This window comes from Archocentrus centrarchus, chromosome 5 (genome assembly GCF_007364275.1).
Source record: "Archocentrus centrarchus isolate MPI-CPG fArcCen1 chromosome 5, fArcCen1, whole genome shotgun sequence".
Taxonomy (NCBI): domain Eukaryota; kingdom Metazoa; phylum Chordata; class Actinopteri; order Cichliformes; family Cichlidae; genus Archocentrus; species Archocentrus centrarchus.
In genome coordinates this window covers 7,536,331-7,559,906 of record NC_044350.1, presented here as the reverse complement: position 1 = coordinate 7,559,906, position 23,576 = coordinate 7,536,331, and the positions used below count along the sequence as shown (strand labels likewise).

Below are 23,576 nucleotides of genomic sequence, written 5' to 3'. Positions count from 1 at the left end.
TATCATCAGGGCTCAGACAAGATGATTGATGTTTGTTACCGCAGATCTTTAGGATTCGGTGCAAAACATAATTATGTACTGTAATATTGATTTTCACTTTCATTAGTTGCAAACCCCATAGGAAGCATCATTTATCATGACAACATGAAGCAACAGGCCGCTGTTTATCATCTTGCAGCAGTTTGAGTCAACAGGTTTCAGACAAAAAAAACTTCAACCATTCTGTCAGCTGTTATCAAGAATAGGCACTGCAGTACCTCTTCATAGGTGAGGGATAATGGTCCCTTATTTGTTCAAAAGGTGGTCCTTTCCCTCTAAAGGAATTTTAGATAAGAAGAAAGTGTGATGCATTCAAAAGCCTTGAATTAATCTAGTAAGGAGACTGTTAGTTATACCTATGGCATTTTGGAAAAACATGCTCACTGGGTTTCTTGGCCTGAGCTAGATTTATATAACTCTTCTACATGTCCATTCAGCATAATGCTGGTGGTAGAAAGACAGTTAGCTATCTTAGCTTAGGAGAAAGTAGCCAAGCCAGCTGACTTTACCGCTCCACTTTTATGTCTTTATGTGAAGCTCTCCCAGCTCACCTATATCGTGAAACTAAGATCTTTACATTAATTCTCAAGCAAGCACATATCTAAAATGAAGCATCATTCATACTTGAGACAGCTCAATGATTTATAAATGCTGTAATGACTTATTATACTCTGTTTTTTTTTTTATATCAGGAATCACTGGGTGGTTTAAGGATGGTTTTGACCCAGCAGCAGACCTGGAGGTAACCACACATCGTCTGTGCCTTCGGCCCCCTGGAACCCCGGACTGGAGATGGTACTCTGGACCAGACCGTGGGGGGCATGCGTGTGGTTCCAGACTCTGCTGGCCTTTGCCCTGGCCAACTGTCCTTCACTGGCCCCAACCTTGTAAACTTCTCTGTGGTCTACCACAATGCCCTTCTCCAGGCCGGGGGTCCATCCAGAATATAGTCAACAACTCATTTTACCAGGAAGTGTATGTGGGTTCTAAGAATGTGATTGAAGCTGTCAATAGAAGCCTGGAGAAGTGTGGAGCTCCGTACTGGGCCCGTGGGAAGCCCAGAGTGTCACATATGCAATTTATGTGAGATGACAAAAATTACAACTTTCCAGAGGACACAAACACTCAGGTCTTGCTGTTGGATACACTATTTATGTATTATATATTCTTGTGGAAGTTCTCAGTATGGTCGTATGCTATTTCCACCACTGAACCCCAAATGGAGAGCCACCCTCGCTTTCAAAGTGTTTGTTCTCGAAAGGATTCAAACTCTGCTGCTTACTGTCCTGACTGTCTGGCTAGCCCTCTTGGAACAAAAGTCACAATGGTAGAGGAGGGTCAGACTGTTTATTTTTTTTGTTGCTGCCACTGTTAATGACAGTGTCACTCAGCGTTACGGTAGGAAGTCTTTATCAGTTCGCCGACCACTTGCTACAGAAGATGGTTTCTTCAGTGATGTGCGTGGTCTGACTGTCCTTCCCAGCCTGCGGAGGACATACCATATTGAATATGTCTACAGCTTCTTCACTCAGGAGTTTGTGTACTTCCTTTCAGTCCAGAGAGAGAGCCCAGATCAGGACTCATCACCATTTCAAACTCGTCTTGGACGTCTCCCGAGGAATGAATGGGAAATGAAGAGGTATCGCGAGTTGATCTTGGAGTGTCGCTTTGAACCAAAACGCAGAAGGAGGAACGTAGCCAGTGAACCTTATAAGGATATTGTGTACAATGTGGTCCAGGCAGCCCATTTTGGCAGGGCTGGGAGGGAGCTGGCAGAGGAGTTAGGGGCAGAGGAGGAGGATGAGATCCTTTATGGGGTTTTTGCTGTTACTGATGACAGCGGAGTCACGGAGCATGACTCTGCCCTGTGCGCCTTCCCCATGGACAATGTGAACAAGCAATTGCTGATGGGGTGGATGACTGTTGTGAGTCTGGACCTGAGCAGCTCTCCAGAGGGCTCTGTCATTTCCAACCTTGTAGAGTTGTCACATGAGGTGAGCTCATTAGTTCACAATGCACCGCTAGGAAATGATGCGTCATATACTAAAAGATGCTCAGTTTAATTTCTTCAAACAATAGCAGTTTTAGGCGTGCTTTGGATGCAATGCTTTGGGACAAAAATATGGTTATGGATTGGATATGTTTTACCAAAAGCTGTGAAAACATAATCACTTCATATCTTGTCTAACTTGTAAAGAAGCAAATGTGTCTTTTTTTTGGGGTGGGGGGGGCTCATATGTGAGACATAGCTGGAATTGGTCTCACACACACACACGCACAACACAGGGGCATCTTGCACACTGATGCAGGTCTTGCCTTGTGTGGTAGACTCTATCAATCTTGTGCTCAGAGCTTGTTCCTGTGCTGCCATTAATTAGTGCTCCTGTGCACCTTTGTTTTTCTAAATTTTTCTAAATCAGCCACTCTTCTGTCTGCCGGTGGTACATGGTGTGCAGAGGCTTGTCCTTCCATGATGTTTCTTGTTCGTGCTCCACTTCATTCTCGGATTTCTGCTGCCTGAACACGTGTGGCAGTCTTCCTGATGTATTTCCTCCTTTGGCCAGCTTATTATCCCAGCAGGGTATCTGCTAGGCAATCTGTTGATTGCCTAGATCTTGTTCTTCCCATTCAGGTGACTCTTAAGGACTTGCTTTACTCTCTGCAGGTACCTGGCAGCATCAGCTTTTCTAGCAGCCTTTTCATTGTTATCATTTGCCTGTGGGATTCTAAGGTACTTTTAGCTATCCTCAGTGTCTGCAGTGTTGCCTTCTGGTAGTGCAATCCCCTCAGTTCTCTCTTTATTACCATCTGACTACATTTCTCCAGTCTGAATGACATTCTAATGTCACTGCTGTAGATCCTAGTGGTGTGGATCAGTGAATTGATATCCTGGCATACAGCTTGATGCCATCCATGTACAGGAGGTGGCTGATGTTTTTTCCATTCTGGAGTCAGTATCCGTAGCCAGTCTTTTTTCTTTTTTTTTACTTTTTATTTATAACATTTTGAACAATATACATCAACAATAACATTATGAGGTCCGGGGATGATTTAAATCAGGTACACATAGGTTTGAGAGTGTCAACGGCTTTACATCCATTCTATGTTGGTTTTGTGCACTGTCACTGTGTATAAGGCCCTGACATTTCTTCCAACGTCTCTTACCCAGTTCCCCCTGTAATCGTAGATTAAAAGTCATGCATTCCATCAGCTCAATGTTTTCCACTATGGATATAAACAGGCTCATGGTGGGAGGGTCTTTGCAAAGCCAGCATTTTGTTATGGCCTTTTTAGCAGATACTAGAAGGATCTTCAGAAGATAAGCATTGTCTGTAGTAAGATCATCCGGAAGATATCCCAAGACAAAGAGTGTGAGTGAGTAGTTGATGTTAAAGCCCAATGTTTTTGAGATTATTTTCTTTACTTCTATCCAGAAGGGTTGTATAGATGGGCATGTCCAGAATATGTGTCCATGATCTGCCTTGACTTCCCCACAGTTTCTACAGCAGGATGCAGATGTAGCACTGAATTTAGACTTTGTTTCAGTGTTATGAAGAAGCAGATGATGGTCTTCCTACTGAAGTCCCGCCAGCTGTTGGAGTTAGTTGATATAAACTGCGTTCTCTAAATGCTTGTCCACATATCCTCTGAAACCACAATATTCATTTCTTTTTCCCATTTTTGTTTTATATAGTTTATTGAGTCCCTTTTAAGATTGATCAGGCATTGGTCAGAGCTTTGTTATTTCCAGAGTTATATGCATTAATGAAAATTTTAGTAATTGAAAAATCTCCAAGGGTACCATTTATTTTTTCCAAATATAATTGCGAAGCTGCAAGTATCTAAAAAAATCTTGTTTATCCGTAGTCAGTCTTGTTAATGATCTGGCTGAGGTGGTTCAAGCCTGTGAAGAACAGCAGTGGGGACAGCGCATTTCTTTGGTAAATCCTAAACTTGATGGTGACTTGTGTAATTGGCTTGAAATTAGACTCTAGTGTTGTTCTCCACATTCCCATTGAGTTCTTGATGAAGGCTCTTAGGGTCCTGTTGATCTTGTATAGTTTTAGGCATTTCAGGATCCATGCATGCAGTATTGAGTCATAGGCTTTCCTGTGATAAATCCAGGCAGTGCACAGGTTGGTAAGTCTGGCCTTACAGTCTTGCTCTGTCATTTTGCTCCTCTGGTGCTCCTGCAAATTCCTTTCTGGGCCACGCTCATGTATCGAACTATGATGCTTGACTGGAGCTTCCATGTTGTACTGAGGCAACTGGCTGGTAGTTGGATGGGACTGGTCTCTTCTGGGGATCCTTGGGGATCAGTACGTGTCTGGCTTTCAGTCAGCCATTTCTGTGTGTCTTATCCATTAGCAGCTGGTTCCTTTGTGCTGCCAGCGCTCATGGAGTGCAGTTAGCATATTAGCCAGTAGGTGTGAATCATATCAGGGCCTGGTGCTGTTCAACTCTTCATATGTGAGACTCTTTCTTGGATGTCTTCTACTGTGATGGGTACCGGACCTGTTCACCGAAGTTGCTGTTGTCTGCTCTTAGATCTACTAGCCAATGAGCATCGTTGTTGTGTGTTGCATCCTTCTCCCATATGCTCTTCCACTATTGCTGCATTTCCAGCATAGGTGGGGGTGCTGTATATTGTTCCCCTGCCACTGAGAGTATACCTTGGATGTTTCAATGAAGAACATCTGGTTTATTCTCTTGGTTTCTATCTCTCTGGTATACTTCTTCAAGCGGTTAGCCAAAGCTGAGTCTTTGCTTGGCAGTTTCTAAGACCTCAGGTATGGACAGCTTTTTGTACTTCTTAGGCACCCCTTTTTTCATTACACCTTTCTGCAGCTCTGATAGCTGTACAACTTCCCTTTGTGCTGCCTTGACCTTAGCCTCTACTCTTTTTTTTTTCCATCGAGGGTACTGTTCCTTGTAGCTGTTCATCTTATAGCCAAGCATTTCAAGAATCATTGCTGCCAGGTATAGATAGACTGGTTGGTTTCAGTGATGGTCGCAGTAGGGATTGTCCATAGTGCTGCATTCACATCTTCTAGTAAACTTTTAGAGGGTACTTCAGGCAATCTTGGTAAGTGGACATAAGGGTCCAGTTTTCCAGCTTAGCCACAATCTTCTCTTTCAGGTCAGCTGCTCTTCCATTCATTGTACCAGCTGTTGTTGGGACTTGGTACTCAATCTTGGAGTCGGGGGAAGGTGAGATTTTCCTTCCTGACCTGACGTCCCAGCTCCCCTTGCCATAGCATTTGTGTTGTACCTTGTCAATCTGTAGTTGTGATAGCAGTTGCGATATAAGTTGCTTCTTGCCAGTGTTGGATGTTGTTTCAATGTCAGTCTGGATGTTGAGTGTTGAAGAATCCATAGGTCCCACATCCTCTTTGTGTAGCCCCTTTCACTGGGGTTACATGTGTAGTACCATTCCCACAGTTCGAGATTCTCATTTTATGTCCATTTATGCAGTATTCTTGTTCCAGTAGTCCACTTATCGTCAGTATGTCCTGGTTCCTATAATATGGAGGCTTTTTTAGCCAGTGTAGTTTTTTCACACACCGCCTGCTAACTCTCTTGTGGTCCCACTTTAATATTTAGCTGGCAGAAATGAGCATGATTTTAATATTCCCCATGTATAGTATTTGTAAAGTATTTGATTTGTAAAAAGTGTTGAGTTTAAATTACTGTCTAAATTTTTATGGTCGTTCAGTTGAAAACAGTTTATTTTGTCTTTAACCAGAAGTAATTTATTCATCATGTATCAGCTCCTCTAGATGACACACCAATGAAACGGAAATCTTTTGGGATTTTTTTGTGAAGCAGTATTTTCCATCCCAGTGGAATCCCGAGGAACGCAAGCAGAACCTTTTGCAACAGCAAACAATATGCAGTCACTAATAAATCAAAATGAAACAGGGATGCAAATTACTTTTTGGATACCTAATAGATATGAAAAAAGGCTTACTACATACTTATCATTATTCAGAAGGAACTGGTGGAATGACAACTGGATGGAGGCCAGCTGGGAATGGGGGTTGTTGTCAGTTTATTTCTTTTCTTTTTTGTATAGGCTAATTGAGGTGAATTAGTTAGTGCCCTTTTCAGGCCCATGTGTGTGCATTGAGATGCCTAATTTTAAAGGTCCTGGAATATGTTAGTGTTCGTTTCTCACGGGAAAATGCCCATTTATTTCCAGATCCCATGCATATTTCTCATTTTTTTATGTTAAATTATTCAGTTTTCTCTTTTGGGGTGAGGTTTGGGAAGTGGCGGGAGTTATGTTAAGACATCTGATACTGGAGGTACTTTAAGTAAATTCCAGTTTGAGAAACTATTAGAATTCCCAGGACTGATTACTATTACTGTTATAGCTATGATACTGGGAAGTTGTATAATTAATATGATTTCAGCTGCTGGCTCACCAGTTAATGGCATTTCAGGAAAAAGTGATTTCATAAAGTTTGGCAGAACTTGAAGTATGTCGTTCCTTCCTCTGCTTTCGGAAGAATGATTTCCGCTTGGACTAGTGAACTATTCTTGTAAGGGATCTTCCGTTGTGTTGCTTTTGGCTGCTGGTCCGAATGTTGAGTAATATGATGGCAGGACTGTCCAACAGACTGAAATCTTGGCTCTTCTATTTCTCAGCAGATTTAAACATATCAAAAATTGCTGCCAAAACATCATCTGGGCTTGAAACATACCATGCTTTTTTGCTTCTTACTACCTCATTGAATTATTTAGCTATTTCTGTCATGATAAATTGTCTTAGACTGCCATACGATAAAATGATGATACTCTGGTTCCCACTTGTTCTTTTTCAAATAATTCATTTGAGATTTGTATTTAATATTAGTATTTAAAGTAGCTGAAATGGAAATTGAGGGTTTAGCAAAGCAATTTATTAACAGTGTTTCATGCTCCTCTGGGATGACTTGATGACTTCAGTCAATAGCGGTGCTGTTTTTTTTCTTTTGTTAAGCTCTAAGGTCACATACAGTCCACATAGTTTTAGACTGCCTTTTTTTGGTTAGATGTCTGTGTATCAAAACATAATTAAGATACAGTTATATGACTAATATGGTCTTAAAGTGCAAACTCTCAACTGTAATTTGAGCAGTTTAACAAATATATTGGATTAACCATTGAGAAATTCCTGCCATTTTATGCACTGTTCCCTATTAGCATGGATGAAAATGTAACTGGACGATTCACTTAAGGGTGGGATTGGAATTTGAAAGCTTTTTCTGTGGACTCATAACATGTGGTCAAAATACATTTTAATGCAAGTGAAATAGGCCTTAGGACTGCCAGATGAAACTAAAATAGAGAGCAGGTGCAGAACAGCTCATGAGCATGGTGGAAGAAAAGTCATACAATGTGATGTGTATGCCATTGACTAGAAACATACTTCAACAGCAAGCCAAGGAGATTTTGAAGGTCAGGAAGTTTGATATTTTGAAATGGCCAAATGAATCAGCTGGATGCAACTTGATTGGGGATATGCTTTACTTGATGAAGAAAAAAATTAACAGTAGAAGACCCCAGGGACAAACACCTAGAGACAGCTGCAGTAAAGATATGGCAAAATGTCACAGACACTCTTTGTGAGATCCATGGGTTCCAGACTTCATGTGTTCAAGGATTCTCAACAAAGTATTTAACATGAATATTCAATTTATGTTATTTATGGAAAAATGACATCCAATATGTATTTAGAGCTTGCCTATTTTGCAGAACTCTTATTAGTTTTTTCTTTATTTTTTTTAATACACCAAGGAACCTGTGAAGTATAATTTCTTTAGCTTTATGTCTTGGCTTGGTGTTGTAAGTCTTTACTGGAATACTCTGTTAAATCAAACAGTGACCTGTCAGCAATGCAGGGCATAAACATCTATCACGGCCCCTTAGATTATGAAATAATCAAGTTATCATAATGGATTCACCTTGTGCTTCTGGTGTGCTTCAGGTACTTTGTTTCTCTTTGTCATCCTGGTGACCAGTGCAACTTGTCTCACAAGAAAACAGCTCAGTCTGTCTCACAACAGCTTTAAATTTTTCAAAGATTTAATCTTATTATCTGATAATATGGAACTGCTCAAGGCATGTAAAACAAACTCTGAGCCCCCACGTGGTTGGACTGCTCAGTGGAAGTTCTGTAATAAATCTCATTATTATTGTAGTGGGATATGTTCTTGCTTACATCAAAAAGCCTTTATATATGATTGATAGTGTAGCTATTTTTTACAAACTCAAATCCCACTTACTAACTTATTCTGAAGCTCCAACATTTATCACACAGCATACAGCAGATCAGACTGAGTTTGCTCAGTTGTCATAAAGATGGACTTGTTTCATGGTGGATCTTTAAATTAAGCCTTTCCCTGGGAATAAATTTGACTTAAAAAAATGTGACTCAGGGTATACTTATTAAAGTATTTCTACAATTAAACCTACATGACTACTGATTTGTTGTTGAATGAGATATGAGATATCAACAATTTTTTTAACTTTAAGTCTGAAATACATTGACATCATAGCACTGCAGGACCTCATACTCTTTACTCTCCTTTCTTCAGTATAGTATATAAAGGATGAGCAACCTGTTGATACCCTGCTGTTGACCCAGCTAGAAAAATGTGTAATATTACTAACTTAGCTCAACTTGCACTTGTGGTGCTTTTTCTCTCACCGTTTCCTGTTTTCTGTTTACTGCACTGTCCATAACCTTTGTACTAGAGCATGGAGAACAATGCCACATGCAGAGACCATCCTACCATGGTGTCAAAGCCCTACTACAGAGTGGACCTGTTCAACAGGAAGATGACAAATGTTCTGCTCACATCTCTCCTGGTCACAACTATAGAGAACAAGACCGTTGCCCACATTGGTACCTCGACTGGACGTCTGCTTCAGGTATAGCACAATTCACACAGTTCACAATGTAGTGCAAGTGCTTACTTTATTTATAATCTTTAGTATTTGTCTTTACTTACTTTGATCCCCTACTGATCCTCAATCCTTTATTTTGTGATGACAGCTTGTATTGACAAGATCCAGCCCTGTCATCTTTGCCAATTACTCTTTGGTAGAAAACCAGAGGGTCTCCTCCACTGCTGCTGTGTATTCTTCAGAGTATCTTCTCTTTGTGGTTGGAGACAAGGTACAGCTGCAGTCCCTTTACAGTGTAAAATGAGAGTATACCAATCCTTCAGGGCAAATTTTGTAAACGTGCAGTGGCTCAGTGGATATTATTGCCACCTTGATGAACTTTAAACGACTGTAGTTTGGGGCAGGATGGATATTAGAGCCTGACATTAAATCAAATTGGTCACGTGGCACTCCTGTGTGACAGCAGAACTACAACTTTAAAAAATGAAGCTCTTCTGAACATGTTTATAATCTTTTAATGTCTCTGGTTAAGTGTCATTTCAGCACTAGGAGCTGTCCAGGTGACCTGTTAAACACACTGTTGCTGACTGAGAGCAAATGTCAGGTTACGTGTCTCTCTGCATGAAAGGGATCAGTTATTAAGTAGCAAATAAAATGAACAAATTTCATCAGAATTCAAATGGGTCTCATATTTGTTTTTCTTGCATCTATAGCAGTTTTATGAAACAAGTCATATAAAAAGTCCCAGTGTAAAAAGTGAAGATCAAACATCATCATATGGAAACCTAACTGTATAATTTACATTATCATGTCTTCCTTATTGAAATCCTGCATGCAAAGATTTTTGTATATGTCCTGCTAACATGTTATAAGCTGTACGATCAATTTAGGTGTCTAAATACAAGAAAAAAGCTATAATACAGGCATTTTACTTGTCACAGTAAAATTAGTAACAATGACAAAGATGCCACACACAATATGTTTCATGTTTAATGTGAGAAATACATTTTTGGTTGTGAAACACAATCTGGGGTAAACATCAAAGAATAAGTATTGTCATGGGAAATGGGGTGCAAAGAACAGTTTCCATGCTGCTCCTCATAGGGTTAATTATATGCATATCCTCTTGAGACCTTATGTCCTCTGTAGTGGTCACAAAAAAGTTACATTGAAAGATACTTTTTCCTCAGTTCTGAAAAAGGAAATTATTTTTTTTTTCCCCTAACAATAAGTTTGTAGGATGAACACAGTTATTACTCTATTTTAGATGATCCAAGTGCCCCAAAGAGGGCCAGGCTGTCAACACTTCCTGACTTGTGCCATGTGCTTGACGGCCCCAAAGTTCATGGGCTGTGGCTGGTGCTCTGGAGTTTGCTCGTGGGAGAGCGAGTGCTACAGTCGTTGGAGGAATGAGTCCTGCCCACCTGGTATTTCTGGGGTGAGATTTATTCGGATTATCCATGATACCTATATCAGACATTTGCAAGTAATGACAGCATTAATTTTCAACGGTGTACTATACATCCTCTTTTACTGATGCAGTTCTTTCCACGGACTGCTCCCCCTGATGGTCAGACAGAGCTGACATTGTGCGGATGGGAGTTCCAGTCACCTTTAAGACCTGCTATCACCTCCAGAACCCACCAGGTCCGACTAGGACAGAGTTCCTGCACTGTGATTCCAGCCAAAAGCAACAACACGCAGTAAGTAACTTTGCAGGGCTTGCTGTGGTTCCAGGAAAAAATGTGTGTGTGCTATACTTATTATGAGTAAATCCATCAGTATGTTTTTCTTATGCTGTAAAAAGAAAGTATGTTTTTGCTGCACCGTGATCTGTCCTCTTTATAATAATATTTGCTAATTACCAAAAACATAACAGTCTATAACAGTCTTTGCAAACAGCAAAGGAAAGTCAAAAGTCAAGCAATTGCATTTTTTCTTTTGTTGTAGTTAAACAGTTTAAATCCACTATGAAATTAAATTGTCAGTAGTTATGCAGGACATGCTAACACAAGTGTTTGCTTCTGACTCTCAGCTTAGTGTGTAAGATTCGCTCTGGGGCTACTGAGCTGTCCAAACCTGTCAACATTACAGTGGAAGTATATGAGGGCAAAGTGGAGGGACGCTACTCTATTGATGGAAAGGCAGAAATGCCAGGGTTTACATTTGTGGTAATCTTTGTTAATATCATGCAATTCATTTGCCCCCTGTCTATGAAGAGGGATTTATTTTTACCGTAATATCAAAATAAACTGTCCTCTTCAGGTTCCCAACATCACAGAAATCCAGCCCAACTACGGCCCTCGTGATGGGGGAACACTTATCACCGTGACTGGGCCTCACCTGGATGCTGGAAAGACCAGGAAAGTCACTCTTAATGATGTTCTCTGCCCTATAAAGAGGTGTGGGAATACAAATCTTTACCTGTTTATACCACACTTACTCAGTTTTTCAAGTGTTTACCTTACAGCTTTGTAAAGTTTTCCTGCTTTCCAGAGGTTAAGAAAATGTGAAAATTCCTGTTTGGGAAGGTATTGGCTCAGAGTTAGAAAACTGACTCGTGACCAGGGGTGAAAGTAAGCCGGTACGGTCCGGAACTGCGTACCACTAAAAGATTCTGCGCCGGTACACAGTACCGGCAAGAGTTCGTGCAGCTGTCTGCTGTAAAGTCATCATTCAGAACCGGTCACGGCTGCACTTTGGGTCAGAATAGATCCGTTAGCAATAAGCAGTCTAAAACACGACTTAACCAGTTAATAAATTGCTTTTTTTTCTCATTTCAAATTATTCTTGAACTGCTCGTGCTGTGCTGGAGCCTCAGTTCTCTAGCTTCTCTCCCCTTAGAGATCGAGGCTTTCATCAACAGACAGCCCCGTCCCATAAGCGAGACGGATGTAGTGCATTGTACATGACAGGCTAGACCCTCCTATTTTGATTGACCTCTCATTCAGCCAATCATGTAACTTGCTGCACCAAACTCAACAGAAAAGCTATGTGATGCCCCTGGTTATTATTGGCTCTGGAAAACCCATTTCTTAATGTGATTGGCCGAATGAGGTGTCAATCAAAAAGGGAGGGTCTAGCCTTCCATATAAAATGCCCTACATACATGGGTTTTCCAGAGCCAACAACAACCAGAGGGCGTAGTTTTTTCAGGTGATTTTGGTTCGGCTGGTTAACAGGTTAAAACGTTCAATGTCGGTCTGCTTTTTACAAACTCTCTCAATTAAAAACAAAGAGAGATTAACTTAAACCATCACAGGCCACAAAACAAAGACTAGAGCTGTGGGGGGGGGGGGGGGCATTTGAGAGGGCAAATGAACTGAACAACTTTTTTAATCAGTTCAATCAGCCCGTATCCATCCCACACTCCTCCTCACTGCAGCCACCTCTCCTAATTCCCTCAAAACACCTCCCTCCAGACAGCACAGCACCCCTGCCCTCCCCCTCCGACTCCTCCTCCCCCATTACAACACAGGTGCCACCAAGCATTACTGCAGACCAGGTCAGGGGTCAGCTGAGGAAGCTTCATCCTAGGAAAGCAGCGGGCCCAGACAATGTGTGCCCCCGACTGCTGAAGACCTGCGCTGCTGAACTGGGTGACCCACTCCAACGCATCTTCAACCTCAGTCTGCGACTGGGGAGAGTGCCCACCCTCTGGAAGACATCCTGCATCATACCAGTCCCGAAGAAGGACCGGCTGAGCAAGCTGAATGACTTCTGACCAGTGGCACTCACCTCATATCTAATGAATGACGTTGGAGCGGCTCTTCCTCAGCCTCCTCAGACCCCAGGTGCAACACGCCCAGGACCGGCAGCAGTTTGCATACCAGGCAGGCGTCCATGTTGAGGACGCCATCCTCTACCTACTACATCGAGCACACTGTCACCTTGATAAGGGAAATGACATGTTGAGGATCCACTTCCTGGATTTCTCTAGTGCCTTTAACACCATCCAGCCCCTTATACTTCAGGATAAACTAACCAGGATGAGAGTAGAACCCTCCCTGGTCAATTGGATCTCCAGCTACCTCACCGACAGGCTGCAGTATGTCAGGCTGAAGGACACCATGTCTGACACTGTGATCAGCAACACCGGAGCACCCCAGGGGATGGTGCTCTTCTCTTCACCCTGTACATTGCAGACTTCTGCTACAACTCTGAGCTGTGTCACATCCAGAAGTTTGCTGATGACACAGCCATTGTGGGGTGTATCAGGGATGACAGAGAGGAGGAGTATAGGAGCCTAGTGAGGGATTTTGCTGTCTGGTGCCACAGGAACCACCTGCAGCTCAACACCTCAAAGACCAAGGAGCTGGTCATTGACTTCAGAAAGTCCAGACCAAGGTCACGACCAGTTCAAATTGAGGGAGTTGAGGTAGAGACTGTAGATGCCTACAAGTACCTTGGACTGTGGCTGGACAGGAAGCTGGACTGGACAAGCAACACAGAACATCTGTACAGGAAGGGACAGAGCATGTTGTACTTCCTGAGGAGGCTGCGTTCTTTTAACATCTGGAGGAAACTCCTGGAGATGTTTTATCAGACTGTTATAGCGAGTGTCCTGTTTTACACTTTGGTGTGCTGGGGGGGCATCACAACCAGGAAGGACACATCCAGGCTGGACAAACTGATCAGTTGGGCCGGCTCTGTAGTCGGCATGAAGCTGGACTCTCTGGTGATGGTGGCAGAGAAGAGGACTATGGACAAACTACTGGGCATTATGGATTATACCAGTCACCCTCTGCACACGGTCATCAGCAACCAGTGGAGTTTGTTCAGTGACAGACTGCTGCTTCCCAAGTGTAGGGCCAACAGACTGAAAAACCCCTTTGTCCCTCACGCCATCAGACTGTATAACTCCTCTTTGGGGGGGGAGGAGGGGCAACAGGAGGACAGTGGGGGGGGCAGCCTGAGCCTGACCATATGTGCAATTATTACCTCACCTGTCTGACATATTATATCTTCTTTGTCTTGTTGTATCGTTGCTTATTATTTATCTATTTATTCTTTGCTTGTATATTCCTGACTGTATATTTCTGACTGTATATTCTTGTATATTTCCGACTGACAATATTTCCAACTATATCTCTGCTTGTGTGACTATAATGTAAAAAGCACTACTGGAACTTTAATTTCCCTGATGGAACCCTCCCAAAGGGATTGATAAAGTTTAATCTAATCTAATCTAATCTAATCTAATCTAATCTAATCTAATCTAATCTATTGTGTTTCATGTTATTCTGCTCAATTTCAACAACACAGCACAGTTCAAAAACACTGCTTATGACCAGAGATTTCATTTACGCTCCACGAGAGCGCATTCACCTACAAAACACGGTGGTTGCCAAGGGGATTGGGGTTTGAGAATGTTTGGTGGTTATTTACTTTCCAGAAGTTTTGTATTGTTGGACAGAGCCAGAATACATAGAGGTGTCATCAATAGTGTTAAGTGTACAGCGTGAGCAAACATCTCAGTTCCTTAACAACAAAAATATTTTTCACATTGTCAAGTGATTCTACTTTCTGCCTTATCCATATAAGGGAGAAAGTCCTGCCTTTATTTATATATATATATATATATATATATATATATATATATATATATATATATATATATTGTGTTTTTATCATAGTACCGGCAAGAATTTAAAACTGCCGTATTTTTCGGACTATAAGGCGCACGTAAAATCCTTAAATTTTCTCAAAAGTCGGCAGTGCGCCTTATGTATGAAAATTGACCCCTTCATTGATATTGCGCCTTATACTGCGGTGCGCCTTATGGTCCGCAAAATACGGTACTTTCACCCCTGCTCATGACTGAACTATTTTATACTTCATTTACTTTAAATGCATTTTTGAGCATAGAGCCTTTTGTTTATCTGTTGTGACACATCATTCACACATTGCTTTTTCCCTTTGCAGGATCGCAGTACTTAAAGGCAACATGTCCTCCATAATCTGTTTGTCTCAGAGCATCTCAGAGGTGAGGGACGTTCCTCTGAGCGTGTTCATCGACAAGTCTCCTGTTATCACAACAAAGGTGTTTTACTACAAGGAAAACCCGAAGATTACAGCCGTCCGGCCTGACTGCAGCTTTGACAGGTAGGCCGTGGAGACCTCAGGACAAAAACAGCTGCTGTGTGTACGGGCTTTGATTTGGAAAAAAACAAAGGGCACGATAAGAACGTTTTGCAATTGCTCTACACTTTTGTTTCTTTCTCGTCTTTCTGATGTGGCAGATTCATCTAAAAAAGAAATTTTACTATCTGTCTTTTTGTCCTCGAACTGTAGAGGTTCAAAGATAGTGATTGAAGGGGAGAACCTGGATTCTGTTTACCGAACCATCATCCGCTTTAAACCCAACGAGAGCCACTTGAAACCTGTGACAAGGGTACAGTGTCCTCATTGATCATTATAGATATATGTGTTCTAGAATTTCTCTGTTTCCTGTCTGGGTGATATGCTCATATTTTACTGTGTAGAGCAAGCATTTAAGTATTATTAGACTGTTTTGTTTCAGGAGTGCCTCGGCAAGTCCTTGCCCACACGGATGGAATGCATCACCCCTGTTTTCCCCAGGGATGAGACCGAGGAAGGATTGCTATCTTTTGATATGGATGGAGCACTGAGGTTATGGAACAAAGAATTCTCCTATCACCCCTATGGCGAGCCGATACCTTTTGAAACGGAAGGACACGTGCTAAGTTTGTACCCTGGGTTTGATGAGGTGTCGCTACATGTAAGCTGTGGTGTTATTTCTATTTTAAGTCAATCAGTGTAGATGTTTGGAATTTATTGAAAATGTTAAATACCTCATATCTTGATTCTGTTCATAGCACCAAAAGCTGAACCTGGTGAGCTCTTGCATGACCATTATTATGACGGTGGCAGGTGTTGATTGTGATGCTAAAGTCCTGGATAATGAGATAACCTGCAGGATCCCCAAAAACATGACCATTCCTAGTGAGGGACTCCCAGTGAAGGTTTGTTATAAACCGACTAAGCCGCCGTGATTCAGTATAGAGCTTGGGGTCCCAGGTTAGCATATATTATCTGCTATTTAGCCTTGAGATAGGCTAGACAAATAACTGTTTGATAAATACATCGGCATATTTTTATATGTGTGGCGATACCATTGCTGCTGCCACCATTGTGGCCATTTAACTATGGGTTTTGACCCATTTCTTAAGAAAAGATGTTTTTGTACAGCTTTTTCACATTCCAGTGAAAGAAATTACAAAACTAAACAACATGGAATAATTGGAATAATGAGAAGATATTTCATGATTGCCAACTTGTTGAATTTAATAGTTTGCCATAGGCTATCCCGCTTTTAGGCTTACTAAATTAGTAAGATGCTGACCATATCTTACTAATATATTATTTCTATTTCTGTCAGTAGGCTATGGCTCTGTATGTGTTCTTGTGTAAAGTGGTCCTAATCTCTCTGCATGTGAAATCTGTTTCTTTATGCTTTATAGTAGCATTTAATGTACATGTGTGCCATTGACAGCAGAAGAAAGTGAGCCAAATAGCTCTTATGACAGGCAAGATTTTCAAATACAAGTTTTCACATTTTAATGTGTTTTTCAATTCAATTCAGTTATTTTATTTATATAGCACCAAATCACAACAAACAGTCACCTCAAGGTACTTTGTATTGTGGGTAAAGACCCTACAATAATACAGAGAAAACCCAAAATTTAAAATGACCAAGCACTTGGCAACAGTGGGAAGAAAAAACTCCCTTTTAACAGGAAGAAACCTCCAGCAGAACCAGGCTCAGGGAGGGGGCAGTCATCTGCTGTGACTGGTTGGGGCTGAGACAGGACAAAAGACATGCTGTGGAAGAGAGCCAGAGATTAATAATAATTAATGATTAAATACAGAGTGAAGTATAAACAGAGGAAATAAGGTGAATGAAAAGAAACTAGCAGTCCCCCAGCAGCCTAGGCCTATAGCAGCATAACTAAGGGATGGTTCAGGGTCACCTGATCCAGCCCTAACTATAAGCTTTATCATAAAGGAAAGTTTTAAGCCTCATGTAAAAAATAGAGAGGGTGTCTGTCTCCCGAATCCAAGCTAGGAGCTGGTTCCACAGAAGAGGGGCCTGAAAGCTGAAGGTTCTGCCTCCCATTCTACTCTTAAGTATCCGAGGAACCACAAGTAAGCCAGCAGAACATTGCAAAAGGAGCTGTAGACTTTGCATATTCATTCAACCATTTAATTATAAAACTAGGGCAGCAGGGTGGCATGGTGACCTTCTTGCTGTGAGGCAAGAAGGTCCTGGGTTCAAATCCACCTGGGCCCGGGCCTTTCTGTGTGACGTTTGCATCCCGTGTCTGCGTGGGTTTTCTCCGTGTACTCCGGTTTCCTCCCACTGTCCAAAGACATGCAGTTAGTGGGATTAGGTTAATTGGTCATTCTAAATTGCCCGCAGGTGTGAATGTGCGTGTGCATGGTTGTGCCTCTCTCTGTGTTAGCCCTGCGACAGACTGGTGACCTGTCCATGGTCTACCCTGCCTCACCTCCTATAACAGCTGGGATAGGCTCCAAACATCAACACATTAAACTCAAGCTGGTATTTGTTAAAGCATTGAACCATCTTCCACAAAATAAAAATTTAGCGTACAGATTTTAACTCACTAACACGAATCAGAGCATATGTGACAGAAACGTGTGTGTGTGTTTGGTTTTCCATTTAGAAGACTGCAAGAAAAACTGATCTGCTGTGATAAGACAGGTCTACAAAAATACTAAAGCTTCACTGTGTGTGGTGGCCTTTGTTATCTAGATCTCAATCAACGGGCAGGTTCACAATGTTGGCACAGTGGTGAGGGTCAGCAACCATTACATGGTGGGGATTGTTCTGGGGATCCTGGCAGCTCTGGTGGCTGGAGCGGTGCTGGCCTTTGTTGTCATGAAACACTTAAGGAAGAAGAAGAAAGGTGAGCACTGCTCTCACACGTGGGCCTTGATGAGTCATGGTTAAATAACTGCTACTGAATGTCAGTGTGAAGATAAAAGTCTTTCAAATAGAACATTTGCATTTGTATAGGATGTAAATGTGTTCCTCCTTTAGGATTAATGATTAAGATGTATCGTGATATGTTTTTCAGCCTCCACGGGAGAGTCGTATTTGACCCACAACACTAACCGCAGTTGTGCAAATAATGTGGAGATGTCGCCTGCTGGAGACTACAGAAGAGGTGTCTAGCTAAGCACATATATAATATTCTTCATCCTAATGTTTTGTTGTCAATTTCCTGGTGACGAAGACGCCTTCCTAACCTTAATAATGCTCTCTCTCTCTCTGTGAACCTTTACTAGTAGTATCACTAAGTCCTCCCGCTCCCTTGGTGGGACCAGTAGGATTCCCAAGCCTGGCTTATGCTGGAGGTCACATAGATCCTACCCTCACTCCCCTCCTTCCTCCAGAAAAGATCCCTATTACCAGTTTTAGGCTGGAGCTGCTGGAAGAGGTGAAGGATGTTCTTATTCCTGCTGAGATGCTTGTTGTCCAGAAACATCAGATCATAGGAAAGGGTAGGAAATCTTTATCTGAAACAAAAAACTTGTTATGGTTTTGTAGGCTCTCTGTTATTCTGTCTTTTATTTTCATTGCAGGCCATTTTGGAACTGTCTATCACGGCTACTTCACCGACTCCAACAACAGAGAAATCCACTGTGCTGTTAAGTCTTTGAATAGTTGAGTAATGTCTCCTCCTTGAGTGCTGATTTATATGTTTTAGGAAAAAAATGTGACTCTCTCTGCTGACAGTGCTAACAGTGATATTCTATGAGTACCTTTCAAAAGAGGCTCTCTCTAATTTCACTGTCTTCTCAGAGTCCATTAGAAAATAACTTTTACACGCGTGTGTCATCAGGGATAACGGATGTTGAAGAGGTGGAGCAGTTTCTGAAGGAAGGTATCATAATGAAGGGCTTCCACCACAGCAATGTGCTCTCTCTGTTGGGCATCCTCCTGCCACAGGAAGGGCTCCCTCTAGTGGTGCTCCCATACATGAAACACGGGGACCTGCGGCACTTTATACGCTGCGAGAAGAGGGTGTGACAGCTATATTAAAAGAGTGGAAATTCATCACCTCATTTATAGACAACTATCTGCTAAATACCTAACAGACTTTCATTTCTGTTTGTTTTGCTGTGTTTCTTCCTGTGTGTTCATGGAGTTTGTTTAGAACCCCACTGTAAAGGATCTGATAGGCTTTGGGCTGCAAGTTGCCAAGGGCATGGAGTATTTGGCTCAAAAGAAGTTTGTGCACAGAGATCTCGCAGCACGCAACTGCATGTGAGTCACCAAGACATGCAGAGAATTTTGCAAAATTTTCACAGTCTCTATTAGACTTAAAGGATTTGATTTAGAGTGTTTCAGTTGGCTTTTCCTTTCTCCAGGCTGGATGAGCTGTACACAGTGAAGGTGGCCGACTTTGGCATGGCCAGAGATGTTTTTGATAAGGAATATTACAGCGTTCAGGACCACAGGAAGGCTAAACTGCCTGTCAAGTGGATGGCCATTGAGAGTCTGCAAACACAAAAGTTTACCTCCAAGTCAGACGTGGTGCGCATATGAAGATTTACTGCAGTATAATAAATTCATAAAGTTGCATTTGAAATTGATTTTATTTGATTCCATGACACGGTTTGTGTTCAAAAGTGGTATTTAAATGATATTTGACGGTACTTGATGTATAATTTTTTGCCTCTACTGAAACAGTGGTCCTTTGGTGTTCTGATGTGGGAGATGCTGACCAGGGGAGCAAGCCCCTACCCAGAGGTGGACCCGTATGACATAACACATTACTTACTGAAGGGCAGGAGGCTTCCTCAGCCCCAGTACTGCCCTGACCTTTTGTAAGTAGCAGGAATGAAAGCACTTTATTGCCAATATTTTTTGATGCACTCTTAAAAGTTACTGGAAAAGACATTGTTGTTGTTAAGTTGGCGTGGATCCTTTGTTTAACTTGACTGAATTAAGAATGGCTTTACTATGACTACTAATGCTTGAGTAATGCTGGTACAGATTAACAGCTGCAAGGCAAAAGAGGAAGAAAAATCCTGGCTCAAAGTCCAGATAGTAATGACAAGATGTTCAAATGGTGTGAAACCTGTTAGTTCTCCAGTACTTTGTCTTTTGACATGGTTGTGCAACGCTGATTTGGAGTTAATGTGTATCCCTTTCACACTCACATTTATATTAAAGCACAACTGAAGAAGAAACACACACCGGTGTGACCGTCCTTTTGCCATTTAATGATAAATCCCTTGGGTGGGGATTTCTTGCTCAGCAACTTAAAGAGTAACCATTCATGCACCTTGTCCACTGAGGCCTGACAACACATTCAACATTAATTAAGGGCTCATGGAAAAATGTCACCCACACCACCAAGATCAGAGTAAATTAGAGGAATTTGACATTTTGAAAAATATTCATTTTCTTTTCCTGCCCTTCAGTATGTGAAGCTAGAGCCAGCAGCAACTTAGCTTGACTCAGATCTAACATATGTCATTAATGGATGTGCCATTGTCACTTTACACAGATTATTTCCAAATCTTTATTGTCAACCAGTACCATGAACCTCTTGGGGTCTCATCTGATTGCCCATGTGAGCTTCAGAGGTGCTGGATTCTCTTACAGCTGTACACAGCCAGGCGAGCCGTTTCACTCTCTCTAGTCTTTCTGCTAATGAGCTGCTGGCTACAGATACTTGTTTAGTGTTCAGACACAAGAGAGCTATCAGTCTAATTATCCAACTCTCAGCAAGAAAGTGAATACAAATTTTTGTCAGCTTCTCCAACTATTGTGCTTCACGGCCCTGTACACCCCACGCACACACTCTGGTTCAACAAAACACGTGTTTGAGACGCTTGTCAATCAGCACTGTTCCTGCATGCCATGTAGTCCTCAGGAGAGGATTAATCAGCCACAGTCAGTAAACACACAGTGTGTAAGTGTTTTTAAGACTTATTATCCTTCAGGTCTGGAAACTTAGACTGTGAGCTGCCTATCAAATCTGAAATTTTCAGAATCAGGTATAATTTACATTAAAATGTCAGTGACTTTGTACATTTTGTAATTGTGCCTGTATTTTTCCAGGTATAGCATTATGCTCCAGTGCTGGGACCCTGATCCAGAGTTGAGACCCAGCTTTGCTACGCTGGTGTCAGCTGTCTCCACCATACTTTCAGGCCTGGAAGGAGAACACTACATCAGTCTGAATGTCACCTACGTCAACCTGGACCAGCCTCGTCCCTATCCCGCCCTGACAGAATCCGCCGATGAGTATGACTCCACAGATGTTGAAGACTCAGGCTCACTGTCTTCCTGATCCACCTCTCCTCCTCTCTCTGCTTTAAACTGTTGCTGGTGCTAATAGCGAGCGCACAAAAAACAAAAAACAAACAAACTCCTGCCTCGTCAACCAGGGTCTTTTACCTCAGTGGATGTGAAGCAGAAATACTCTTTCTCATTGGAGTGGGATGAGTATTTGGAACAAGTAAGAAGGTCCAATGGCGGACCTCACATTTGGGTGAGACCAAGGTCTGTGAGCCAAAGAGTGTGGAAAAAAAATAGTCAAATATTCTTCATTATAGTGCATTAGGTGTGTAAAAAAGTACCTTAAATTACACCTACGATTGTACAGGCACTACGGCTCACAGATGCTGGGTGCTGAAGAAGAAAATGTGCTTTTTGGAGAGGGAGGCATTGATGAGAGGGGAACTGAAGTGCTTATTTCTGACAGTGGATTACGGGGCTAGTACTGCATTAGTTCTGCATTGGTGCTGCACAGAGCTTTGCAGATGCATATTTTGTTGCTGTGTGCCACCACATGGGTGCAAAGATATTTGGAACAACCTGTAATATAGGCTATTCTTATTCACGTTCGTGTTGTTAATGCTTTAGCTTTAATGGAAGAGACCAGATTAACAGTGGAGAAGGAAATGTCTTCTGCAGCCTTCTCTCAGCCTTATTGCCTGAGTTTCTTTAATTTCTAGTGTTTTTTTGTTTGTTTTCTTTTGCTTCTTCCTTCCAGTTGAAGCCAACTTTTCAACCACTCATCATTCGACATATGGGAAGCACTGGCTGCTGCTTACAGGGAGCGTGCTGTTAGTTTGTTAGAGGATTGTAGAGGATTGTCTTTGTAGCCTCTGCGTTGGTTGAATTCCTGTAATAATTCTCTGCAAAGCTTTCAGATATAGAATATCTGAAATAGAAATATCCAGTCCTATATATCTAATATAAAGGACTGAACAAGGCTCTTAGACCCTGGCCTCCATAGATGGATCCAACTGATGAAGCACTCTGTCATATTATCAGTAAATTTCAGACCTTATAAATGAGTCATCTTACAGTTAGGTTTTAGATATTTAGTATTTTATTTTTTCAATGATAACAGATAATACACTGTATTGGCAAAAGGATTTGCTCGTCTGCCTTCACACACATGTGAATTAAATGAGGTTCCATTCTTAATCCATAGGGTTTAATTTGATGTCAGCCCACCCTTTGCAGCTGTAACAGCTTCAGCTCTTCTGGGAAGGCTTTGCATAAGTTTTAGGAGTGTTTATGGGAATTTTTGACCATTCTTCCAGAAGCACATTTGTGAGGTCAGAGACTGATGTTGGATGGGAAGACTTTGTTCACAGTCTCCGCTCTAATTCAGAGAGACTGATAAAGTCATACAGAAAATGATTACTTCAAGTTATTGCTGATAAAGGTGGTACTAGAAGCTACTGAATCATGTGGTGTACTTAGTTTTTCACACACTGCTTCTGCATTTTGGCTTAGTTTGTGTTAAATAAATGATGACGCCTTGTATTATGTCATCTGTTCTTGTTTATCTGAGGTTGTATTTATCTAATTTTAAGACCTGCTAAGGACTAGGTAATTTTTGTAGTGTCCTGATGCATAAAAACCTTTGAATTAACAGAGGGTGTACTTTCTTTTTACCATTCCTGTACATCTGTTAGAAGCTAATATACTACACAGGCTCGTTAAGTCAGCCTTCATATTAGCTAGCTAGCTACCAGTTACATAAAACAGTTTGGTCAGTTTAGTCAAAGTGTTTCCAAGCTAAGGATTCTTTAAACAAAACAAAACAAAACAAAACACAGTTTAGGGCTAAAAGGGTAATTAGCTGTCACTCGTTGAATGTCATCACATTTTTTCCTCCCGTAACTCCTATTAGGGAACAACACACTAGAACAACCCACAGCAGTGTAGCCCATATCCATATTAATAGTAAGACATTCCCATATTTGCTTTTTAATTCTTTTGCTGTATAACGATTCCTCTGCTTATTTTGTATCAAACCAATAAAGTCTAAACATCAACCACAATTCTTTGAAGGAAATCTGACATCACCCCATTGCTTTTCTTTCCAGCTCAATGTGTATGAGATAGTGTAATTAAATATTTATTTGTTTATAGCTGTCTTCTCATGCTGTGGAATATGAGTAAATGTTTGTGCAAGCTGCCACTCAATCAGTTATTTTTTCTTTTTTATTTCTTACTGTACTGTTCCTCTGTGTTCCTCAGTGTCATTTGTTTCAAGTCTCCACTAGAGGTCAGTATTCTTTTAGAAGTACTCGTTGCCACTGATTTATTTCTTCCCTGT

At 41.5% G+C, this 23,576-nt stretch overlaps 1 protein-coding gene across 1 annotated transcript; it reads left to right on the top strand.

Annotated features, from left to right (window-relative positions):
* Positions 1 to 831: 831 nt before the first annotated feature.
* On the top strand, positions 832 to 23,337 carry mst1rb (macrophage stimulating 1 receptor b). The gene is given in 30 exon segments (XM_030729566.1): positions 832 to 922; positions 925 to 975; positions 978 to 1,068; positions 1,070 to 1,125; positions 1,128 to 1,198; positions 1,200 to 1,229; positions 1,231 to 1,293; positions 1,295 to 1,390; positions 1,392 to 1,935; positions 1,938 to 2,023; positions 6,139 to 6,150; positions 8,782 to 8,958; positions 9,083 to 9,205; positions 10,202 to 10,372; positions 10,477 to 10,637; positions 10,970 to 11,105; positions 11,200 to 11,336; positions 14,860 to 15,039; positions 15,229 to 15,328; positions 15,458 to 15,676; positions 15,774 to 15,920; positions 17,732 to 17,885; positions 18,057 to 18,146; positions 18,268 to 18,483; positions 18,565 to 18,645; positions 18,825 to 19,006; positions 19,140 to 19,249; positions 19,354 to 19,519; positions 19,676 to 19,812; positions 21,056 to 23,337. Coding segments are annotated over 30 exon segments (4,110 nt in total). The 3' UTR covers positions 21,288 to 23,337.
* The last annotated feature ends 239 nt before the right edge of the window (positions 23,338 to 23,576 follow it).